General features: G+C 44.8%; 1 protein-coding gene across 1 annotated transcript in view; it reads right to left on the reverse strand.

Moving 5' to 3' along the window:
• rgs11 (regulator of G protein signaling 11) overlaps nucleotides 1–18,431 on the reverse strand; it is a 36,625-nt gene extending 18,194 nt beyond the window's left edge. Inside the window, exons 1-8 of the mRNA XM_060898581.1 lie at nucleotides 18,372–18,431; nucleotides 17,976–18,072; nucleotides 12,517–12,567; nucleotides 11,867–11,973; nucleotides 9,898–9,949; nucleotides 9,730–9,788; nucleotides 9,525–9,601; nucleotides 8,954–9,035 (exon numbers count right to left, since the gene is read on the reverse strand). Coding sequence (XP_060754564.1) covers nucleotides 8,954–9,035; nucleotides 9,525–9,601; nucleotides 9,730–9,788; nucleotides 9,898–9,949; nucleotides 11,867–11,973; nucleotides 12,517–12,567; nucleotides 17,976–18,072; nucleotides 18,372–18,431 — 585 coding nt within the window. The remainder of the gene's footprint in view (nucleotides 1–8,953; nucleotides 9,036–9,524; nucleotides 9,602–9,729; nucleotides 9,789–9,897; nucleotides 9,950–11,866; nucleotides 11,974–12,516; nucleotides 12,568–17,975; nucleotides 18,073–18,371) is intronic.
• Nucleotides 18,432–26,113: the final 7,682 nt, after the last annotated feature.

Consider the following 26,113-nt stretch of genomic DNA (forward strand, 5'->3'; position numbering starts at 1 on the left):
GTATTATTTGCACTAACATTTTAATATTGAATAAACAAATCAAAATTGTGTATAATTACCTTACATCCACGCTGTGGGAAAAGTTTTGAGCGAAAATTAAAACTAACTTCGAGTGAAAAAGGTGAAATAATCTGTGATGAAGTTGGCAGAGACTCTGAGGTAAAGTGAGAGGAGGCGGGAGGGGTCAAGCGTCACTGCCGCCTCACAGACTCACTTTCCCGGGTTAAACTCCCACCACTCCCCCTCTCTCTACACCACTCCCCCTCTCTCTACACCGCTCCCCCTCTCTCTACACCACTCCCCCTTGCTCTACACCACTCCCCCTCGCTCTACACCACTCCCCCTCGCTCTACACCACTCCCCCTCTCTCTACACCACTCCCCCTCTCTCTACACCGCTCCCCCTCTCTCTACACCACTCCCCCTCTCTCTAGCTTTTGTTTTGTTTACACTGAGTAACCATTTTGATTTGTAAACTAGAGCCGTGATTTAAACTGCTGTTTCTTCGGACGTAACTAAAACAAACTGAAATAAAAACCGCCCCTTCTTTTCTCCTCAGAAGGTTTAGCCTCCGATGCTAACCTTTTCACCACAGCTTTCATAGCGTGCGCATGCGCATCCAGGAAGCAACAGATGGCGCGAGGCCCCGTTACCACGGCAACCTTCGTCACTCCGTCGCACGTGCAGTGACACCATCACCACTCACAGGCTTATTATGGGGAAAGAAATGAGCTGGGTTGTTTTTTTCTTCTTCCCCATGTTTATTTACTTTAAAAACACACACCAAACTGATGATCAGGTGCATCTTTACGCTCGATCACGGAGGCTGCCATCTTTCAACTCTTTGTTTGAAGCGAGCTTACGTACAGCTTTTTAACAAGCGCGTTCATTGGTTGTTACAGAGCGATGGGCCAATCACGTACCTCGTTTCATCTCAATGACGGAATTACTGAAAGTCGGAACGAATAGGATACGAATGCGGATTTTTGAGCGAAAAATCGGAAACTTTTTTTTTTTTAATTTTGAGGTGAAAAAAGCGGAAATCCGTAAATTCACGGAAAAATCACATCCCTATTACTCTGCCTCTGACACAATCCCAACCCTGATTTTTATTAATAAAAAAGGGACTGAGGCTTTTATCAGACAAACTAAACATTTCAGAAGTTAGAATCTGTGTGTAAATATGGAAGCATGTGCAGGATTTTCCTTTACAGACACTACAACCAAAATTATAACATAAAAGGCGCAAAAACAATTGTGTACTTCACACATTTACATTCTGCAGCCTTAAAAATTTGCCTTTCTGAAAGTTTACTCGCGATTTGGTGTAAACGTCAAAAAGAGGCTGAGCAACACAGTCATAAATAACCGAGGCTCCTCTGTCCTGAAGATGAAAACTTCGCCATGTCAGTGATTACACACAGTCTTAATCCATGTGAATGTGCTGTTACTATAGAACTGATAAGAACAAGCACGGTGATTTACGGCTGCACTACTGTCAGAGCTGCTGTTATATAGAATTAATCAATATCTTCTGACCAATCAGAGTCCAGAACTCAACACAGAAGCCTTTGGCCAGCATGTCTGTAGCCAATACACCTGTCATGTAGAGAGATGATCTATTAGAAGACTATAAACATGTGGTGAAAGATCTGTTGAAGAAGCAGATGTGAACATGTGAGTGAACCTTTAGTGATATTATATTCCTGTAACGTTCAGTTAGATCTCCTCCATCTCTAAAACAACACAATAATCTGAGTTATAAATTAACTGATCAGTTCAAGTGCCTGCTGCTCTGTTCCTGAGAAACAGTCTGCGCTTCTGTAGAGTAGGAGACATTCGGACGCCTCACAGGGAAAATGAGAGGGAAGAGAGACTCCGGAAAGCATATTAGATGTCTGGAATATAAAACGGCTGCTTTATATAGATTTATAGAGGTTCTATTTCCCAGTGTGTGTACAGAATATGTATACAGTGTATACAGACTGTGTATAGAGTGTATATAGTGTATAGGGTGTGGACAGAGTCCATATTGTGTGTGTGTGTGCATTGTGTGTAGGATGTGTGTATGTGTGTGTATAGGGTGTGTATAGAATGCGTATTAGGTGTGTGTAGGGTGTGTGTAGGATGTGTTTAGGGTGTCTTTTGTGTATAGGGTGTGTAGAGAGTGCATATAGGGTGTGTTTAGGGTGTGTGTAGGTTTTGTAAAGGGTGTGTATACGGTGTGTGTTGTGTATAGGGTGTGTATAGCATGTATAGAGCATGTGTATAGGGTGTGTATACAGTGTATATAGAGTGTGTGTATGGAGTATGTAAAGAGTGTGCATAGGGTGTGTACAGGGTGTGTATAGAGTGCATATAGAGTGTGTACAGGGTGTGTATAGAGTGCATATAGGGTGTGTGTATAGAGTGCATATAGAGTGTGTACAGGGTGTGTATAGGGTCTGTATAGGGTGGGTATAGAGTCATAGGGTGTGTATATAGTGTGTGTAGGGTGTGTATGGAGTGTGTATGGAGTATGCAAAGGGTGTGTATAGAGTGTATATAGTGTGCATATAGAGTGTGTATCAGGTGCATACAGAGTGTATGCAGGGTATCTATAGGGTGTGTATAGAGTGGGTATTGGGTGTGTATTGAGTGTGTATAAAGTGGGTATAGTGTGTATAGGGTGGGTATAAGGTGGGTATAGGGTGTGTCAGACTTGTAGTACTTGAGTCCAGGACTCGTGCCCTAATTTTAAAGACTCATGACTTGACTTGGACTTGAGCACTGATGACTCAGACTTGGACTCGTGCATTAACTGTATTCGGACTCATAAATTGGAGATGAGGACTCGGATTTTTCCATTATTTTTTTTGTAACATGCCATAATAATTTGGCATAGGATATTTATATCTACATTAATTTTTATACTAATTTTGTGCAAGAGAATGTACATTCACCTGTTCATACATCATGTTCAGGAACAAACTAACCTTAATGGTGCTAAAATGCCTGGAGAGAAGCCCCTAGGATTGTGTGCTTTGCTTATACAGACTTCTCATGCAATGGGAAAAAATGCACCGCTGTGTGTTCCATATGTAGAAGAACTATCAAGGAGACGACGGGGACAACCTCAAACTTCAATCGTCATTTGGCAAGACTCCACCCAGAGGAGTAAGTGACACGCTGTGTTCATTGCTCTGTTGATAGCAGGGCTTGCTGACCGATGAACTAGCTAGTGTTAACCCTCTCTCGTGTTATTTGCCTTGTTGATGGTGGGTGGGGCTTGCTGAGCAATGAACAAGCTTTTTATTTGTAGCCTATTAACTAAAATGGGGCAGTCGAGCAGTAACATTAGTCCAACACAGTAGCAGAGACGCTTTCACATAAAGGCAGCAACAGCCAGCATCAAATGGTGCAGATGGAGTCTTGTTTTCGGACTCAAATCAGACTTGACTCGGATCAATAGTGGACTCGATTCAGACTCAAAATTTCCTTTAATGACTTGGACTTGAACACTGGGGACTCAAGACTGAATTTGGACTCGAGGTTTAGTGACTTGACTACAATACTGGGTTGTGTATAGAGTGGGTATAGGGTGTGTATGGAGTGTATATAGAGTGCATATAGGGTGTGTAGAGAGTGGGTATAGGGTGTGTATGGAGTGTGTATAGGGTGTGTATAGAGTGGGTATAGGGTGTGTATAGAGTGGGTACAGGGTGTGTATAGGGTGTGTATAGAGTGGGTATAGGGTGTATATGGAGTGTGTATAGGGAGTCTATGGAGTGTGTATAGGGTGTGTATAGAGTGGGTATAGGGTGTGTATAGAGTGGGTATAGGGTGTGTATAGGGTGTGTATAGAGTGGGTATAGGGTGTATATGGAGTGTGTATAGGGAGTCTATGGAGTGTGTATAGGGTGTGTATAGAGTGGGTATAGGGTGTGTATGGAGTGGGTAAAGGGTGTGTATGGAGTGGGTATAGGGTGTGTATGGAGTGCGTATAGGGTGTGTATGGAGTGCGTATAGGGTTGTATAGAGTGGGTATAGGGTGTGTATAGAGTGGGTATAGGGTGTGTATGGAGTGTTTATAGGGTGTGTATGGAGTGGGTATAGGATGTGTATAGAGTGGGTATAGGGTGTGTATGGAGTGGGTATAGGGTGTGTATGGAGTGGGTATAGGGTGTGTATGAAGTGGGTAAAGGGTGTGTATAGAGTGGGTATAGGGTGTGTATAGAGTGGGTATAGGGTGTGTATGGAGTGGGTATAGGGTGTGTATGGAGTGGGTATAGGGTGTGTATAGAGTGGGTATAGGGTGTGTATAGAGTGGGTATAGGGTGTGTATGGAGTGGGTATAGGGTGTGTATAGAGTAGGTATAGAGTGTATATAGGGTGTGTATAGAGTGGGTATAGGGTGTGTATGGAGTGGGTATAGGGTGTGTATAGAGTGGGTATAGGGTGTGTATGGAGTGGGTATAGGGTGTATATGGAGTGGGTATAGGTGTGTATGGAGTGGGTATAGGGTGTGTATAGAGTAGGTATAGAGTGTGTATGGAGTAGGTATAGGGTGTGTATGGAGTAGGTATAGGGTGTGTATGGAGTGGGTATAGGGTGTGTATGGAGTGGGTATAGGGTGTGTATGGAGTAGGTATAGGGTGTGTATGGAGTGGGTATAGGGTGTGTATGGAGTGGGTATAGGGTGTGTATGGAGTGGGTATAGGGTGTGTATAGAGTGGGTATAGGGTGTGTATAGGGTGTGTATAGAGTGGGTATAGGGTGTGTATGGAGTGGGTATAGGGTGTGTATGGAGTGGGTATAGGGTGTGTATAGAGTGGGTATAGGGTGTGTATAGGGTGTGTATAGAGTGGGTATAGGGTGTGTATAGAGTGGGTATAGGGTTTGTATGGAGTGGGTATAGGGTGTGTATGGAGTGGGTATAGGGTGTATATGGAGTGGGTATAGGGTGTGTATGGAGTGGGTATAGGGTGTGTATAGAGTGGGTATAGGGTTTGTATGGAGTGGGTATAGGGTGTGTATGGAGTGGGTATAGGGTGTATATGGAGTAAGTATAGGGTGTGTATGGAGTAGGTATAGGGTGTGTATGGAGTAGGTATAGGGTGTGTATGGAGTGGGTATAGGATGTGTATAGAGTGGGTATAGGATGTGTATAGAGTAGGTATAGGGTGTATATAGGGTGTGTATAGAGTGGGTATAGGGTGTGTATAGAGTGGGTATAGGGTGTGTATGGAGTGTGTATAGGGTGTGTATAGAGTGGGTATAGGGTGTGTATGGAGTGGGTATAGGGTGTGTATAGAGTGGTTATAGGGTGTGTATGGAGTGTGTATAGGGTGTGTATAGAGTGGGTATAGGGTGTGTATGGAGTGGGTATAGGGTGTGTATGGAGTGGGTATAGGGTGTGTATAGAGTGGGTATAGGGTGTGTATAGAGTGGGTATAGGGTGTGTATGGAGTGTGTATAGGGTGTGTATAGAGTAGGTATAGGGTGTGTATAGGGTGTATATAGAGTGGGTATAGGGTGTGTATGGAGTGGGTATAGGGTGTGTATAGAGTGGGTAAAGGGTGTGTATGGAGTGGGTATAGGGTGTGTATGGAGTGGGTATAGGGTGTGTATAGAGTGGGTATAGGGTGTGTATAGAGTGGGTATAGGGTGTGTATGGAGTGTGTATAGGGTGTGTATAGAGTGGGTATAGGGTGTGTATGGAGTGGGTATAGGGTGTGTATAGAGTAGGTATAGGGTGTGTATAGGGTGTATATAGAGTGGGTATAGGGTGTGTATGGAGTGGGTATAGGGTGTGTATGGAGTGGGTATAGGGTGTGTATAGAGTGGGTATAGGGTGTGTATAGAGTGGTTATAGGGTGTGTATAGGGTGTGTATAGAGTGGTTATAGGGTGTGTATGGAGTGGGTATAGGGTGTGTATAGAGTGGGTATAGGGTGTGTATGGAGTGGGTATAGGGTGTGTATGGAGTGGGTATAGGGTGTGTATGGAGTGGGTATAGGGTGTGTATAGAGTGGGTATAGGGTGTGTATAGAGTGGGTATAGGGTGTGTATAGAGTGGTTATAGGGTGTGTATAGGGTGTGTATAGAGTGGTTATAGGGTGTGTATGGAGTGGGTATAGGGTGTGTATAGAGTGGGTATAGGGTGTGTATGGAGTGGGTATAGGGTGTGTATGGAGTGGGTATAGGGTGTGTATGGAGTGGGTATAGGGTGTGTATAGAGTGGGTATAGGGTGTGTATAGGGTGTGTATAGAGTGGGTATAGGGTGTGTATAGAGTGGTTATAGGGTGTGTATAGGGTGTGTATAGAGTGGTTATAGGGTGTGTATGGAGTGGGTATAGGGTGTGTATAGAGTGGGTATAGGGTGTGTATGGAGTGGGTATAGGGTGTGTATGGAGTGGGTATAGGGTGTGTATGGAGTGGGTATAGGGTGTGTATGGAGTGGGTATAGGGTGTGTATAGAGTGGGTATAGGGTGTGTATAGAGTGGTTATAGGGTGTGTATAGGGTGTGTATAGAGTGGTTATAGGGTGTGTATGGAGTGGGTATAGGGTGTGTATAGAGTGGGTATAGGGTGTGTATGGAGTGGGTATAGGGTGTGTATGGAGTGGGTATAGGGTGTGTATGGAGTGGGTATAGGGTGTGTATAGAGTGGGTATAGGGTGTGTATAGGGTGTGTATAGAGTGGGTATAGGGTGTGTATGGAGTGGGTATAGGGTGTGTATGGAGTGGGTATAGGGTGTGTATAGAGTGGGTATAGGGTGTGTATAGAGTGGGTATAGGGTGTGTATTGAGGTTTTTCACCCACGTGACCAAGTCATGTGAGGCTGCCATTTTGGACGTCACGGCTCGAATCAGTTTGAATGCGAGGAAGGCGACAAACGAAAAACATAAAAGAAAAAGGAGCGAGATGCAGAAAACACCTTCACTATCCAGCGACGTAGGGCATTTACAGGGCGAGCAGAGGGAGAGGTATTTGCAAAAATTGAGGTTAGCAGGCTTAGAGAACGACGTTTACCTGCTTCCACCAGGATTGTTCACTGACGTACGGAAGTACACGAAGCCCTCGTCTTTACCTGACTTCGGCCCACATGATCTGTATACCTATGTCGTTAAAAACCCATCGCCATACACAGGTATTGATCTGAAAGCGTATAAGAGTTTGGATACCTACAAATATTTAGTGTCAGGCTGCGTAACATGCCTACATCAGCGGGTCGTCCCTGGAGCCGGTGGTCGCCATCTTATTACAGCTAAGGTTTGTTCACATTTTCATTTACTTTCGGTTCTCAGGATAAACAAAATGTTATTAAATGTCACTGAAATAACTTCTTAGTCTGTTGAGACATGGCCCGTTATAAATTTGCTGTTACCAGGCAATGACCAAGAACTGTATTATTAGGGTCGGTGTCTGTGTTCTAGCAGTGCACTAGCAGCTAGCTGTTAGCACTAGCTAATGTCAACAACATCATAGCTGGTATGTTACTGTAGCAATGTTTACGTTCAGTCATTTGGATGACTGTTAAAACCTTTCAGTCTCAAGTTTTTCCTTTACTGTATTTACTAGTTTACTGTAATTATGATCCGGCAGCTATTTACACCGGATCCAGTGTAAATAGCTGCCGGAGCGGGCTGCTTAATTTGAGGGGGAGCAAGCTGGAGCGCGCTCCGGAACCTCGGCCGGAGCACTCCGGGAGCAAGCCGGCGCGCGCTGCTTAATTTGAGGAGGAGCAAGCCGTAGCGCGCTCCAGAACCTCGGCCGGAGCACTCTGGGAGCAAGCCGGAGCGCGCTGCTTAATTTGAGGAGGAGCAAGCCGGAGCGCGCTCCAGAACCTCGGCCGGAGCACTCTGGGAGCAAGCCGGAGCGCGCTGCTTAATTTGAGGGGGAGCAAGCCGGAGCGCGCTCCGGCAGCTATTTACACTGGATCCGGTGTAAATAGCTGCCGGATCATCATTACAGTAAACTAGTAAATACAGTAAAGGAAAAACTTGAGACTGAAAGGTTTTAACAGTCATCCAAATGACTGAACGTAAACATTGCTACAGTAACATACCAGCTATGATGTTGTTGACATTAGCTAGCTTGACCTTCAAAATGGCGGACACCGGGGCATCACGTGACCCTGTGACGTCAGGTGAAAAACCTCAATAGAGGGGGTATAGGGTGTGTATGGAGTGGGTATAAGGTGTGTATGGAGTGGGTATAGAGTGTGTATAGAGTGGGTATAGGGTGTGTATGGAGTGGGTATAGGGTGTGTATAGAGTGGGTATAGGGTGTGTATAGGGTCTGTATAGAGGGGGTATAGGGTGTGTATGGAGTGGGTATAGGGTGTGTATAGGGTCTGTATAGAGGGGGTATAGGATGTGTATAGAGTGGGTATAGGGTGTGTATGGAGTGTGTATAGGGTGTGTATGGAGTGGGTATAGGGTGTGTATAGAGTGGGTATAGGGTGTGTATGGAGTGTGTATAGGGTGTGTATAGAGTGGGTAGAGGGTGTGTATGGAGTGGGTATAGGGTGTGTATAGAGTAGGTATAGGGTGTATATAGAGTGGGTATAGGGTGTGTATGGAGTGGATATAGGGTGTGTATAGAGTGGGTAAAGGATGTGTATGGAGTGGGTATAGGGTGTGTATGGAGTGGGTATAGGGTGTGTATGGAGTGGGTATAAGGTGTGTATAGAGTGGGTATAGGGTGTGTATAGAGTGGGTATAGGGTGTGTATAGAGTGGGTATAGGGTGTGTATAGAGTGGGTATAGGGTGTGTATGGAGTGGGTATAGGGTGTGTATGGAGTGGGTATAGAGTGTGTATAGAGTGGGTATAGGGTGTGTATAGGGTCTGTATAGAGTGGGTATAGAGTGGGTATAGGGTGTGTATAGGGTCTGTATAGAGTGGGTATAGGGTGTGTATGGAGTGGGTATAGGGTGTGTATGGAGTGGGTATAGGTTGTTTTACTCACAGGAGGTCTGTTCACCAGCCAGTACGCTTGCTCCTGACACTCCAGCACGATGCGATCAGATTTCCGACGGTGTTTCGATGTCCTGAATAAGAGAAAAACACCGTATTTATGTATAAACACCGTATTGAGTGTGACAGTAACATTTTGATCATTAATTCATTGATAGATTTTAGATTTTATCCTCATATATAATATCACCACTCCTCACTCTGTACACTATTTATCTTTGAAGTCTCTATCTCATGGTGTTGCTTTTCTGAGCTGTTGTTTTTTGTATTTTTAATTCAGGAATGTCTGTTTTTGTAGGTCCATAGCCTCTTGTCCCAGTTATGTTACACCTTGATTCTCAGCATAGCTGTGTGTATAAACAAAGTGATGACATATAATCCTGTACTCAGTGGATTTTGTGCTCCTGTTTGCTCTCAGCTGTGACTCTCTGGATTGTCTGGTTTTCTTGTGTATGATAATAAACAGATCTGTGATGATAAGTGGAAAAACGGTGTGTGTGTGTGTGTGTGTGTGTGTGTGTGTGTGTGTGTGTGTGTGTGTGTGTGTGTGTGTGTGTGTTCACCTGAGCTGCTCTCTTGCCTGCATCACCACAAAATCCCAGGTGTGATTGATTCTCTTATGCAAAGCGTTATAACACTCCTGTTATAAAACAGAGAGAGAGAGAGAGAGAGAGAGAGAGAGAGAGAGAGAGAGAGAGAGAGTGAGAGAGAGTGAGTATCCCATGTTACATGCTCCGGGACTGTGTTGAAATAAAGAAACAATTGTACCTTTTCATACTCTATCAGTTCTCCTTGCTTGCGAATGTTCTTCTTGGCCAAATAAATAGCTTTGTCACACAGTAGAGCAGAGGGTCAGAGTTGGGGTTTACATGAATAAACAACAATAAACAATCAAACAACAAACAACAGTGATGAACATAACGTTAGGAAACTCACCGTAATCCAGCTCTTTGGCAGGCCAGCGACTCGATGTCCAGTAATATGGAGTCTGAGAGAGAGAGAGAGAGAGAGAGAGAGAGAGAGAGAGAGAGAGAGAGAGAGGTGTGTGTGTGTGTAATGTCTAAAGTGTTATGAACTGATTGTGTTACTAAAATTCTTTATAAGGATGTGTTATTATTGCACATTAACACATTGATTAAAAGTACATGACTAAGAACAACAGCACTGGGAGCTGCTCTCACTGTTACTCTCACTGTTACTGTCTTTGTTTCTCTCACTGGTACTGGTACTGTTAGTCTCACTGTTACTGTTACTCTCACTGTTACTGTCTTTGTTTCTCTCACTGTTACTGTTACTCTCACTGTTACTGTCTTTGTTTCTCTCACTGGTACTGTTACTCTCACTGTTACTGTCTTTGTTTCTCTCAGTGGAACTGTTACTCTCACTGTTACTGTCTTTGTTTCTCTCAGTGGAACTGTTACTCTCACTGTTACTGTCTTTGTTTCTCTCACTGGTACTGTTACTCTCACTGTTACTGTCTTTGTTTCTCTCAGTGGAACTGTTACTCTCACTGTTACTGTTAGTCTCACTGATACTGTTACTCTCACTGTTACTGTCTGTTTCTCTCACTGGTACTGGTACTGTTAGTCTCACTGATACTGATACTCTCACTGTTACTCTCACTGGTACTGGTACTGTTAGTCTCACTGATACTGATACTCTCACTGTTACTGTTACTCTCACTGTTACTGTCTGTGTTACTCTCACTGGTACTCTCACTGTTACTGTTTTTGTTTCTCTCACTGGTACTGTTATTGTTACTCTCACTGTTACTGTCTGTGTTACTCTCACTGGTACTCTCACTGTTACTGTTTTTGTTTCTCTCACTGGTACTGTTATTGTTACTCTCACTGTTACTGTCTGTGTTACTCTCACTGGTACTCTCACTGTTACTGTTTTTGTTTCTCTCACTGGTACTGTTATTGTTACTCTCACTGTTACTGTTAGTCTCACTGATAATGTTACTCTCACTGTTACTGTCTTTGTTTCTCTTACTGTTACTCTCACTGTTACTGTCTTTATTTCTCTCACTGTTACTGTCTTTGTTTCTCTCACTGTTACTGTTTCTCTCACTGTTACTGTCCTTGATTCTCTTACTGTTTCTCTCACTGTTACTGTCTTTCTTTCTCTCACTGTTACTGTTACTCTCACTGTTACTGTCTTTGTTTCTCTCATTGTTACTGTTACTCTCATTGTTACTGTCTTTGTTTCTCTCACTGTTACTGTCTTTGTTTCTCTTACTGTTACTCTTACGGTTACTGTCTTTGTTTCTCTCATTGTTACTGTTACTCTTGCTGTTATTGTCTCTGTTTCTCTCACTGTTACTGTTTCTCTCACTGTTACTGTCCTTGTTTCTCTTACTGTTTCTCTCACTGTTACTGTCTTTGTTTCTCTTACTGTTACTCTCACTGTTACTGTCTTTGTTTCTCTCACCGTTACTGTTACTCTCACTGTTATTGTCTTTGTTTCTCTCACTATTACTGTTACTCTCACCGTTATTGTCTTTGTTTCTCTCACTGTTACTGTTACTCTCACTATTACTGTCTTTGTTTTTCTCACTGTTACTGTTACTCTCACTGTTACAGTTACTCTCACTGTTATTGTCTTTGTTTCTCTCACTCACTGTTACTGTTTCTCTCACTGTTACCGTCTTTGTTTCTCTCACTCACTGTTACTGTTTCTCTCACTGTTATTGTTACTCTCACTTTTACTGTCTATGTTTCTCTCACTGTTACTGTTACTCTCACTGCTACTGTTTTTGCTTCTCTCACTGTTAACGTTACTCTCCCTGTTACTTTTAATGTTACCACTCTGATGTTGATTATTTTCCAATAACACCACATTTCCGTGTGTTTTATTCCTCTTAATCCACAGCACAGTGTTAGCTCAGACTCTGACTCTGTACCTGAAAGCGATAAGGTGACTCATCTTGCCTCAAGCACAGGTTCCGAGGCTCCTTTAATGGGTATATGTAGCCATACTTCACCAAGAGGTTTCCAATATGTAATGCCTCTAAACACACACACACACTTAATATTTAATAAATCTTTTCAGTGTTATTTGTGTTGTCTTGAGTAAGTTTCTACAGGATCAGAAAGTTTATCCGATCTGATTTAAGTCAGTGTAACCTGAAATAATTTGTTGTGAATTGCTGAATGTTTTATTCTTGGTCATTCCCGTTATCACAGAAAAGTTTTACTCTTTTACGAAGTGAAATTTAGTTGAAGCAGTTATCGTAGTTAAAGCAGGTGAACTTTGTGTGTGTGTGTGTGTGTGTGTGTGTGTGTGTGTGTGTGTGTGTGTGTGTGTGTGTGTGTGTGTGTGTGTGTGTGAATGCGTGCAAGTGTCTGACTTGCGAGAGTCCCAAAGGATAAAACATGAGATGACATCATCTCTTCAGGGACTTCTACTAGAGATAAAAGGCAACAACCAGCATGCACGCTTGCATGCGCACACACACACACACACACACACACACACATATATATATATATATATATATATATATATATATATATATATAAATAAAAGTTTGTCACATCAAAATGTAGATACCTTCTTCAGTGATGTTATATTTCTTTATCAGCCATTCAACAACATCACTTCCTGCAGAGACAGATAGAGGAGGAACATATTTAAACACACACACACGCGAGTTTTATCATCACAGCCAAAAATATGTTCATCATGGGTGTCGCTCGGTTAAACAGGCTTCACCCCCAAACAAATGGCCTTCACTGGTGTAAACTTTCAAATATTTGGTATAATTTCTTTTTCAAACATTGAATCCTGTTTGTTCTAGTGATCCAGCAAAAGGCTGTTTTCTGTCTTAATGCTGATGGATCAGTTTCTTTAACAGTAAAAAACAATCACCACAAACACAGAATCACCATCGATTCACCATCACACATGATCCTCTGTCACCACTGGAAGTGTAACACACACAGTCAGTGTTCATATCATTTATAGCTTTTATATCAGTAAATCCGTGTTCAATAGAAATTACGATGAAATCAACTGTAGAGCTTCATGCTCTTTACTCTAAAAATAAAGAAAATAGACTTTCTGAGGTTCATTTTTATCCAAAAGGAGGAATCATGCCTTTAGCCCCACCCAGTGATGGCTCAGCACTCACAATTTTTAAGGTCTAGTGACGTTCCTGATGTTCATGGAAAAAGTCACACTTTCTGAAAAGCAACATCCGAATCCTACACATTTGTAGAATAATATTAAAAGTGTAAATGTACAACACACTTTTCACAGAGTACTGAGTCACACATCTGAAACAGATGCAGAAATTAGTGTGACCTCTAACTTTGATCTCTAACTCTGACCTGAAACTCTGTGCTATATTCAGCCAGAAATAAACGCTCACATGTTCATATCTAAGCTGTATTACAGCTCCAGTTCCGTAAATTTCCTTCCTAATAAAGATCAGGATGAGTGAGTGCTCTGCCAAAAACATCTCAGTTAGTGAGAATGTCCTGTATACAGTCAAATAAGTTGTGCTTGAAAGTTTGTGAACCCTTTAGAATTTTCTATATTTCTGCATAAATATGACCTAAAACATCATCAGATTTTCACACAAGTCCTAAAAGTAGATAAAGAGAACCCAGTTAAACACATGCAACAAAAATATTATACTTGGTCATTTATTTATTGAGGAAAATGATCCCATATTACATATCTGTGAGTGGCAAAAGTATGTGAACCTTTGCTCTCAGTATCTGGTGTGACCCCCTTGTGCAGCAATAAATGCAACTAAACGTTTCTGGTAACTGTTGATCAGTCCTGCACACCGGCTTGGAGGAATTTTAGCCCATTCCTCTGGACAGAACATCTTCAACTCTGGGATGTTGGTGGGTTTCCTCACATGAAGTGCTCACTTCAGGTCCTTCCACAACATTTCGATTGGATTAAGGTCAGGACTTTGATTTGGCCATTCCAAAACATTAACTTTATTCTTCTTTAACCATTCTTTGGTAGAACAACTTGTGTGCTTAGGGTCGTTGTCTTGCTGCATGACTCACCTTCTCTTGAGATTCAGTTCATGGACAGATGTCCTAACATTTTCCTTTAGAATTCGCTGGTATAATTCAGAATTCATTGTTCCATCAATGATGGCAAGCTGTCCTGGCCCAGATGCAGCAAAACAGGCCCAAACCATGATACTACCACCACCATGTTTCACAGATGGGATAAGGTTCTTATGCTGGAATGCAGTGTTTTTCTTTCTCCAAACATAATGCTTCTCATTTCAACCAAAAAGTTCTATTTTGGTCTCATCCGTCCACAAAACATTTTTTCTAATAGCCTTCTGGCTTGTCCACGTGATCTTTAGCAAACTGCAGATGAGCAGCAATGTTCATTTTGGAGAGCAACCCTGCCATGCACACCATTGTTGTTCAGTGTTCTCCTGATGATGGACTCATGAACATTAACATTAGCCAATGTGAGAGAGGCCTTCAGGTGCTTAGAAGTTACCCTGGGGTCCTTTGTGACCTTGCCAACTATTACACGCCTTGCTCTTGGAGTGATCTTTGTTGGTCGACCACTCCTGGGGAGGGTAACAATGGTCTTGAATTTCCTCCATTTGTACACAATCTGTCTGACTGTGGATTGCTGGAGTCCAAATTCTTTAGAGATGGTTTTGTAAACTTTTCCAGCCTGATGAGCATCAACAACACTTTTTCTGAGGTCCTCAGAAATCTCCTTTGTTCGTGCCATGATACACTTCCACAAACATGTGTTGTGAAGATCAGACTTTGATAGATCCCTGTTCTTTAAATAAAACAGGGTGCCCACTCACACCTGATTGTCATCCCATTGATTGAAAACACCTGACTCTAATTTCACCTTCAAATTAACCGCTAATCGTAGAGGTTCACATACTTTTGCCACTCACAGATATGTAATACTGAATCATTTTCCTCAATAAATAAATGACCAAGTATAATATTTGTGTCTCATTTGTTTAACTGGGTTCTCTTTATCTACTTTTAGGACTTGTGTGAAAATCTGATGCTGTTTTAGGTCATATTTATGCAGAAATATAGAAAATTCTAAAGGATTCACAAACTTTCAAGCACCACTGTATAGGGCATGATATAGTGAGGACGCCATTTTTTAGTGCTGTCCGAAATGATAGTGACAATTATTTACACCCTATAGTGCACTCAAAGTATCCCACAATGCATCACGAAAAGTAGTTTACAACCAATGATCACTAATCAAGCAATATATCCCATCATGCATTGCGGTCGCGCTGAAAGAAATCAAATTAAAAGTCTCAAATTTGATTTAATAAAAGGCAGCGGCAAAGAAGAAAGTATTCAGCCTTGATTTAAAAGAACTGAAAAATGCAGGTACTTTGTATTTATTAATGTGGGAAATGCACTCAGTATAATATGGATTTATCACAAAAATACATGCATGTATTTATTATTTTGAAAACCCACCCAGCTGATCTGGCACATTTTAATTGTGCAACAGTAATGACGTAAATACCAGCGTGACGGACTAGTTTCCAAAAGCGTTTTTTCATTTTACCAATGAGCTCACTATATAGTCCTCTATATAGTAATTCCCTAAATAGGGAGTAGGAACTAGGAAGTAGTGAACAAGTGAGCAATTTTGGACACAGGGATGGTAACGGCATGATAATCACTTTCACTCTCGGTTTCTCTTTCACGGTGGGAACGCCCACCGTAAACAGGATAAAATCTGTCTGACATAGTTTGGGCTATTTGGAGGTAAAACCTATTACGTGATGGCACGCGGATTTTATGCGCTTCGGATTATTCAGGACAGCGAGTCAATTCATGATTCATTTTATGATTCAAGACAGCGATTCAGTTTCAGGACAGCGAATCAACTCATGATTCAGGACAGCGATTCGGATCAATCTTGAGAACTGTGACACTGATGATGGACGGAGGCTTTTTTTTTTTGTACTTTGACTTGATCCAGCCAAAGACCAGCTCGAGTAAGTGTAAATATTTCTTCTATTTCTTATGAGCAGATCAGTTGTTAATGTGTTATCTTAGACTGGTGTTTGCAACATGGGATCAGTGACCAGTCCACTGCAGCCCAGACAAACCAACGACTGTGCGTCACTACCGGTGTTCATGTCGCTGACCATACCTGACTGCTGGAACAGTGACTTAAAACTTGCGCATACTTGACAAGAGCTTAAGACGAACGTTACATGACAGAACCACTGGTATCATACGTGATCTTTTGAAATAGCTAGTAATAAAAATTGACTACAGGTACCCTTTAAACCTTTTTCTAGACATTATTCCACATCTCACACTTGAAATAATCATGTTCTTTTGGCAGATCGTCCAGCTCATTTTAGCATTTACAGCTCCAAAGATGGAAAATTATCCAACAAAAGAACAAACTTGAAATGAGTCAAAAAAAGGTTTAACAAATGTTGCCAGGCAAAACAAACCTTGCCCAGTAACACTTATTTTCGTGTTATAACAACTGATCCAATCTCACAAGTGTGGTCTCTGTTCTTTCAAGGTCACTGATACTAATGAGAACATTTTGTTTCATAAGTGTAAAGACTCTAAATATCTGCCAAAAAGCTAAAAAAAAAAAACTTACAGAACTCTTTATTTCACTTTTCAAAAGGACCAAACAAAAGCTGTGGTAATCAAAAGGTAAATTTTCTTAAAATATACACCACTTATACATATAATCTTACATATAGTTTAATGTGATCTTATCAATCTTATAATACTGAACAGATCTGACGACAGATAAGAGCTTTTCACTTTGCAGTGTATCAGTAAAGTGACAACACACACCACTTACTGCTGAATTATTCATCTGTTTTTCATCATTCATTCATCTTCAATAAGAGCTTTATCCTGGTCTGGGGCACAGGGAATCCAGAGTCTATCCCGGGATAAGTGAAGTAAGGGTATGAAAACTTTCGCACTCATTTGTGCACATAAAAATAAATAGATAGATAGATAGGTAGATAGGTAGATAGGTAGAGTTATAACAAAAATTGTTTTAATATACCAAATACTGTGGCCTGAATTATAATAAAATGAAATGCATCTGTAAAATAATAATAATAATATAATAAAGAATATTTATTTGATTAATATTAATAATAGGGCGGTACGGTGGTGTAGTGGTTAGCACTGTTGCCTCACAGTAAGAAGGTTCCGGGTTCGAACACAGTGTGTGGAGTTTGCATGTTCTCCCCATATCCGCGTGGGTTTCCTCCGGGTGCTCCGGTTTCCCCCACAGTCCAAAGGCATGCAGGTTAGGCGAATTGGTGACTCTAAATTGACCGTAGGTGTGAATGTGAGTGTGAATGGTTGTCTGTGTCTATGTGTCAGCCCTGCGATGACCTGGCGACTTGTCCAGGGTGTACCCCGCCTTTCGCCCGTAGTCAGCTGGGATAGGCTCCAGCTTGCCTGCGACCCTGTAGAACAGGAATAGCGGCTACAGATGATGGATGGAATATTAATAATAAAATAATAAACTGAAATAAAACAAAAGATTCCGTTTCCTCACACTGCAGACTGTGGGATAATTTCATCACTAATTCCTCATTAATTATTGATGATTTTACTCATAAGTGCAGGTCTGACTGTCGTGAAACAGGACATCACGTCTGATCCTACAGAGTCTGACTTCTCATGAATTCACATAAATCTCATATAATCTGTAATCCGATCTAATCTCTCAAACAAGTGAGGGAGAGGGAATGAGAGACAGAGATTTATTCATCTGACATCAGAACAATTCTCCATCCTGATGATGTGGAATAAACATACAGCAGGATCGTGTCGTGACACGCCACTAACACGGAGCTGAACGGAACAATTTCAAGCCATGAGGGAATACACACACACACACGACTCTGAGTGATTTACTGCTGCTAGGCTCAACTTAGGAAAAATAAAAGAGACAAGACAGGTCCCGAGAGACACAGAGAGAGGTAAAGAGAGAGACAGACAGGTAGAGAGACAGACAGGTGGTCTGACCGGTCATGGCATGAGGTATGACTGTAATGAGCAGTCTCTGGTTTCTCATCTTCATTCCCATGTCTGGATCCTGCATGGACACAATCATCCTCTCCATCTACACACACACACACACACACACACACACACACAGGGAGTGTGACACTGTTGTTGAAAGGGATTAATATAATCTATTCTTTAAAACAGAGTTAATCTCATAAAGTCAAGAATAGTGCTTTATTGAACTTTATTAATCCACATTTAAATATATTAAACCCCGCCCCAAAATGTATACATATAAAGCTGTCATATTTAAATGAAACCTCAAAAAGTTATAATAATTAATAATGAATTATTTATTGTTATTATTTAGAGTTATTTGAATATAGTTAAATGTGTGTGTGTGTGTGTGTGTACCTTGGTGAAACAGGCCATGTGCGCGCGCTGCTCTCCTCCTCTTGGTGTGTTGATGGTCATCTCTGCTCTGTATGCGCGCGCACTCTGATTTCACATTTTTCGCTGCGTCGCGTGCAGGCGCCTAGCGACCACTGGCCAATCACAGCGCGGGGACTCAGTGTGGGCGGGCCGAAGAGCGAAGCCGGAACATGTGGTCGATATCCTTGACTTGCAGCTGATGACGTCACGCTTTTCCTGAAGGATGCGTCTCAAAATTCCTCTCGCAGTAGAGTTGATTGAAAGTTTCTCTCACACTTCTGGCCTCCACTTAAACTTAAAAAAAAAAAGTGAACTCATGGCCATAAAAGATAGTTCTGTGCCCTCTTTACATGACATCCCTGTGGAGGATTAGGTTGCTTATTTGGGAGTCATCATCTCCAAAGATCAAACTACAAGGTGTTCATTAAATTTCAACTCCATTATCCTTAAAACACAAAGGAAATTAAATTCATGGTTACAAAGAGATTTATCTCTGACAGATAAGCCAGTATCTCACTGGGCTGCGACAAACTGCGAACGTCATTCGCGAGAGAGTTTCGAAACTGTCTTGAAACGTTTGCGGGGCTTCTCAATTTCCTCGCATGAGTCGCGAAGTGTCGCTCCTTCGTCGCTGAAATTTTGAACATGTTCAAAAAATTCGTGAGACAAAATTTCTCTCAAAATAGCCGCAAATGCGTCGCTGGTGTCGCAAAGCCGTCGCGAACCCTTCTCAAGTCAGTTTCCGTGAGGCTTCCTCTACTTCCCCGCCTGCGAGGGAAAGCCGGGCTGCGACAGCCTGCGACTAGTTGGAGACACGACAATTGCGGTAAAATATGCGAATATCAATTCAGTGTGATTCCAAGTGAAAATTGTCGCTAATTTGCATATTTTATTAGCCTGGCAAGCCAGACTAAATGTGAATATTTAGTCTGGCCTCGATCCGTAGACATTTCCGACGGGGGTAGGAGGAACAAACCGCTGTCTTTCAAACTGTCTCTGTGCATATAGGCCAGAGGTGGAAAAACTGGATTGACAAAGTAAAAGTCCTGCTTAGGTTTTCCTTCTGCCTGTGCTCTCAACACAGGTGATTTCACCAATTAGCTCATCAACCTGGCTAAGGGGATGCGGTAATTAGGATCAGCTGGTTCATTGAATTGGCTGGAGCAAAAATGTGGCAGGGTTTTTACTTTCTGCACCCGGGTTTTTCCACCTCCGGTATAGGCCAACGCTCTGACCAATCAGCGCAACAGTGACTGTGATGTAGTCAGAGCGACAGAAAGCAGTGGGGGAGGCCTTGAAATTAAATAATTTTTCAAAATGCATATTAATTAATAAGCAGGTTCTAGATATTAAGAAGTTTGGAGATAATGACCACAAGTTTGGAGTCTGTACCACATACACATTTTTTTTTCAAGTGTTTTTCAAGGGTTTGCTTAAACTGTTTTTGAGAGTTTTTATTTAGTGGTGTTTGGTGAAATAATTTCCCTTAAATTTAAAATAATGGGAAAATAAGAAAATCAAAAAATAATGTTTCAAAGCTGTTTATTAATTCTTCGTACTGCACAAACTAGCCCCATCCTTTTGGCTACGAGTGGAGCCAGCTGGTAGATCAGACTTTTGCCATAGCCGGTCGGCAAAACAGCGAAAACGTCCTTCTTGAAAAGGAATGAGCGGAGAGCCTCTTCCTGCTCATGTTTCAACGGAAACTCCAAGTCTAATTCTTCTAAAACTGATTCCAAAGCAGAGTCAAACGTGCGCTGTTCACTAGCCCGAAGCCATCTTTCCTGTTGCGCTTTCTCCAGTGTCGCGCAGCTTTGTCGTCACTCCTGCAAAAGCCTGCCCAAAGAATCCAAACAAAAACCTTGCGTTGTGATTGGCGGGCACGATTTGATGCCCGGGGTGTTTTTGTTTATATGGTGCGAGGCTAGACCCATTCGCTAGGCAAAAAATATTTTTGGCCGCTAGGCGGTTGGGTCTAGTTTACTAGGCTAATATTTTATTGCAATTGTTGTGTCTCCAACTAGTCGCAGGCTGTCGCAGCCCAGTGAGATACTGGCTATATAATCTTACTTTCAAAAGCTGATAGTTTATCCAGGGTTACTTATAGAGCTCTGTCTTTAGCTGTAGATATCATTTCATCCAAAAAAAAAATCAACAATATGTTGTGCAATTTTATATGGAAAAATAAAATTCACTGTGGTAGCGGGGGCGTGGTCAAGCGCCGGTCTGTGACAGGAGGGCGGAGTCAGGGAAGGTGAGTGGCAGAATCACTACACCTGAGAGCAATTAACCTGTTTGTGTGTCTTCCCAGTGACCGCGCCCGATTTAAAGAGGGAGAGCTGAGAGCAGAGGAGAGCGGATGGCTGAACGAGACGCTAGTGCGTGTGTGTCTCTGTGTGTATTAAATATACCGATTGTTAGACTGAAAAGTTTGGCAATAAAGCCGTTATTTCCCTCTGATCTCTGTCCTGCCGTCCTCTGTGCTCCACCCACACATAGCGAACCTTACAGTGGTGCTGAAACCCGGGATCCAGAGTGGAGCACCAACCAAGCAGCCCCATGGAATCCTCCCCATTCGTCGACCTGGTCCACGTCCTCGCCACGGCCCAGCAAAGCCAGCACCAGGCGCTCGTCACACTCCGGAAGGAACAAGAGCGGCGCTCTGAAGCCCTGGTGCTGGCCCAGCAGGAAGACCGCAAGGCGTTCCGGCACCTCCTCGCGTCAGCGGGGTCCACCAGCGCTCCGGCCGCGGGCCCGTCTCCCCTCACCGTCACCAAGATGGGCCTGCAGGACGACCCCGAGGCGTTCATCACGCTATTTGAACAGGTCGCGGAAGCCTCGGGGTGGCCGATGGAGCAGCGCGCGGCGCGCCTCCTCCCCCTGCTAACGGGAGAGGCACAGCTGGCCGCGCTACAGCTCCCCGCTGACCGCCGGCTGGCCTACGCGGACCTCCGCCAGGTCGTCCTCCAGTGCGTGGGGCGCACGCCGGAGCAACAGCGCCAGCGCTTCCGCGCTCTGCGATTGGAGGAAGTCGGCCGGCCGTTCGCGTTCGGCCAGCAGCTCCGGGACGCCTGCTGGCGGTGGTTGAGGGCCAACGATCGCGACGCCTAGGGGATCATCGACCAAGTGGTGCTGGAACAATTCATCGCCCGCTTACCAGCAGGAACCGCAGAGTGGGTCCAGTGCCACCGCTCAGCGTTGCTGGATCAGGCAATCGAGCTGGCGGAGGATCATTTGGCAGCTGTTCCGGCATCAGGACAGCAGACGACGTCGACCCTTCTCTCCTCTTCTCTCTCTCTCTCTCTCTCTCTCTCCCCCTCCTTCTGTATCCCGTCCTCGCCCTATTCCCCCACCGCGGAGAAGGGGGCCGGCTCCACCCCAGCCGGCCCACCGCATCCGCGGTGCCCTCCCGTTTCTCCCTTCTGTGTCTGTCTCTCCCCCACCTCAGGTGAGTGAGCCCCAGAACACCGGTGCAGAGGGAAAGCCCGGGCCGGTTTGCTGGCGTTGCGGGGAGCCGGGCCACCTTCAACAACAGTGCACAGCAATGGAAGTGGGCGCGGTGGTTCGGATCCCCGATGCGCCAGAGGCCGCCCTCGATCGGGCTGGAGCGTATCACATACTGGTGAGTATCCAAGGGGCTACATATCAGGCGTTGGTGGATTCGGGTTGTAATCAGACCTCAATTCGCCAAAGCCTGGTTCAAAATGAGGCATTGGGGGAAGCACAGGGGGTGAAGGTGTTGTGTGTGCACGGGGATGTTCACAGCTACCCTTTGGTGTCGGTCCACATTTTCTTCAGAGGGGAAAAATTTATAGTGAAGGCGGCGGTTAATCCTCGCCTGACCACCCTTTGATTTTGGGGACTGATTGGCCGGGATTTCGGGGGTTAATGACACGCTTAGTAAAGAGTGGGTCCTGCCATTTGACAGGGGGAGGTCCCGGTGTCGCTTTGGTGGGAGCAGTTGTCACAGAGCCGTCTACGTCATCTCCATTTCAGAGTGAGGAGCCGCCGGCTCCTCCTCTCTCTATAGGGGAATCCCTCGCGGATTTCCCATTAGAACAATCGTGAGACGAGACTCTGCGACATGCGTTTGACCAAGTGAGAGTAATCGATGGTCAAACGCTCCCGCCGAACGCCACCCCGTCCTTCCCCTATTTCTCTATTATGAAGGATAGATTATACCGAGTGACGCAGGACACTCAGACGAAAGAGCGAGTCACGCAGCTTTTAATTCCAAAGAGCCGCCGGGAATTGGTATTCCAGGTGGCTCCCTTTAATCCCATGGCTGGACACTTAGGGCAGGATAAAACACTAGCCCGAATAATGGCCCGATTCTATTGGCTGGGGATTCGCGGCGATGTCCGTAGGTGGTGTACGGCGTGCCGCGAATGCCAGTTAGTAAATCCAGCGGCCATTCCAAAAGTGCCTTTGCGCCCTCTACCGTTAATCGAGACCCCGTTTGAAAGAATTGGGATGGATCTCGTCGGGCCATTAGATCGGTCAACACGAGGGTACCGCTTTATATTAGTTCTAGTGGACTATGCAACGTGATACCTGGAAGCAGTGCCTCCGCAATATCTCAGCACGCAGTATTGCGGAGGCACTCATCCACGTCATCTCCCGAGTTGGAATCCCGAAAGAGATTCTGACTGATCAAGGCACCTCGTTTATGTCACGAACACTGAACGAACTGTATGGGTTATTAGGTATTAAACCGATCCGCACCAGCGTGTATCACCCACAAACGGACGGTTTAGTGGAACGGTTTAATCGCACCCTTAAAAACATAATTAAAAAATTTGTAAGTGAGGATGCGCGTAACTGGGATAAATGGCTCGGATCCTTGCTCTTTGCAGTGCGAGAGGTCCCCCAAGCCTCCACGGGGTTCTCCCCGTTTGAATTATTATATGGGCGTAAGCTGCGTGGCATTTTAGATGTGCTGCGAGAAAACTGGGAGGAGGGACCTTCACCAAGCAAAAACGAAATTCAATACGTTATGGACCTGCGCGCAAAACTCCACACGCTCACCCACCTAACTCAGGAGAATTTGCGGCAGGCCCAGGAACGGCAAGCCCGCCTGTACAACAAGGGTACGCAACTTAGAGAGTTCACTCCGGGAGATAAGGTACTCGTACTGTTGCCCACGTCGAGCTCCAAATTGATCGCCAAGTGGCAAGGACCCTTTGAGGTCACACGGCGAGTCGGGGACGTCGACTATGAGGTGAGGCGAACGTACAGGGGTGGGGCGCTACAGATTTACCACCTCAATCTGCTTAAACTCTGGAATGAGGAGGTCCCCGTGGCGTTGGTGTCGGTGGTTCCGGAGAAGGCGGAGCTGGGGCCGGAGGTTCAAAAAGGGACATTGGCATCAGGTACCTCTCCGGTCCCCTGTGGAGACCACCTCTCCCCGACCCAACTCACGGAGGTCGCCCAGTTGCAGACCGAGTTTTTGGATGTGTTCTCGCCCCTGCCCGGTCGCACTAACCTCATAGAGCACCACATAGAGACGCCCCCGGGGGTGGTAGTGCATAGCCGCCCTTACAGGCTACCCGAACACAAAAAAAAGGTGGTTCGGGAAGAACTTCAGACCATGCTCGAAATGGGCATCGTCGAGGAGTCCCACAGTGACTGGAGCAGCCCGATGGTCTTGGTACCCAAGGCCGACGGGTCGGTCCGGTTCTGTGTGGACTATAGAAAAGTCAACGCGGTGTCTAAATTCGACGCATACCCAATGCCTCGTATTGATGAGTTGCTCGATCGACTAGGCACGGCTCGCTTTTATTCGACACTGGATTTGACGAAGGGATATTGGCAGATCCCCTTGACTCCACTATCCCGAGAAAAAACGGCCTTTTCCACACCGTTTGGGTTACACCAATTCGTCACACTTCCGTTTGGGCTGTTTGGGGTGCCCGCTACATTTCAGCGGCTGATGGACCGGGTCCTCCGCCCCCACACCACCTATGCGGCCGCCTATCTTGATGACATCATCATATATAGTAATGACTGGCCGAGGCATCTGGAACACCTAAGGGCCGTCCTTAGGTCGCTGAGGCGAGCGGGTCTCACAGCCAACCCAAAGAAGTGTGCGATTGGGCGGGTGGAAGTACGGTATCTGGGCTTCCACTTGGGCAACGGGCAGGTGCGTCCCCAAATTAACAAGACCGCAGCAATTGCAGCCTGCCCGAGGCCCAAGACCAAAAAGGGGGTGAGACAGTTCCTGGGGCTGGCTGGCTATTATCGTAGGTTTATACCTAATTATTCGGACGTCACCAGCCCGCTGACTGATCTCACTAAAAGGGGGCACCAGATCCGGTCCAGTGGACGGAGCAATGCCAGCGGGCTTTCTCTGAGGTAAAGGCTGCACTGTGTGGGGGGCCACTATTACACTCCCCTGACTTTTCTCTCCTTTTTGTGTTGCAGACCGACGCGTCGGACAGAGGGCTGGGGGCGGTTTTGTCCCAGGAGGTGGAGGGGGAGGACCGCCCCGTCCTGTACATTAGCAGGAAGCTGTCAGTGCGTGAGGGGCGCTACAGCACAATTGAAAAAGAATGTCTAGCGATCAAGTGGGCGGTCCTCGCCCTCCGTTACTACCTGCTGGGGCGCCCTTTCACCCTTTGTTCGGACCATGTGCCCCTCCAGTGGCTCCACCGCATGAAGGATGCCAACGCGCGGATCACCCGTTGGTATCTGGCGCTCCAACCCTTTAATTTCAAGGTGGTCCACAGGCCGGGGGCGCAGATGGTCGTGGCGGACTTCCTCTCCCATCAAGGGGGGGGAGTCGGCTGCAGGCCGGACGGCTGCCCGGCCTGAGTCGGGCGGTGGGGGTATGTGGCAGCGGGGGCGTGGTCAAGCGCTGGTCTGTGACAGGAGGGCGGAGTCAGGGAAGGTGAGTGGCAGAATCACTACACCTGAGAGCAATTAACCTGTTTGTGTGTCTTCCCAGTAACCGCACCCGATTTAAAGAGGGAGAGCTGAGAGCAGAGGAGAGCGGATGGCTGAACGAGACGCTAGTGCATGTGTGTTTCTGTGTGTATTAAATATACCGATTGTTAGACTGAAAAGTTTGGCAATAAAGCCATTATTTCCCTCCGATCTCTGTCCTGCCATCCTCTGTGCTCCACCCACACGTAGCGAACCTTACATTCACTATATTAGAAAGTCTGTTATAATGAATTCAAATCAATGCCAGTGGCGGCAGCAGAGGGGGGCAGGGGGGGACTGCCCTCCCTAAAATTATGTTGAGGGGGCTGTGGCCCCCCAAGTTAGGATGGGAGTCCTTTGACTATTTACAAGGAAGAAAAGGAGAGAGTCGTGTGAATAAACAGCCCGCTGTGCGCCTTTGTTTTCCCTTATTAAATCCCGCTGTGTCCCTTCATCCCGGCAGCCCAGCGGCATCCGCAGCATCTGAAAGAGCTTTGTCCACCTTGAAAAGGGTGTTGACATACCTTCGGTCTTCGATGACCGAACAACGACTTAACAACTGTACATTGCTACATGATATACAATGGTGCTTGAAAGTTTGTGAGCCCTTTAGAATTTTCTATATTTCTGCATAAATATGCCCTAAAACATCATCAGATTTTCACACAAGTCCTAAAAGTAGATAAAGAGAACCCAGTTAAACAAATGAGACAAAAATCTTATACTCAGTCATTTATTTATTGAGGAAAATGATCCAATATTACATATCTGTGAGTGGCAAAAGTATGTGAACCTTTGCT

Source organism: Neoarius graeffei, chromosome 18, assembly GCF_027579695.1.
Source record: "Neoarius graeffei isolate fNeoGra1 chromosome 18, fNeoGra1.pri, whole genome shotgun sequence".
NCBI lineage: Eukaryota > Metazoa > Chordata > Actinopteri > Siluriformes > Ariidae > Neoarius > Neoarius graeffei.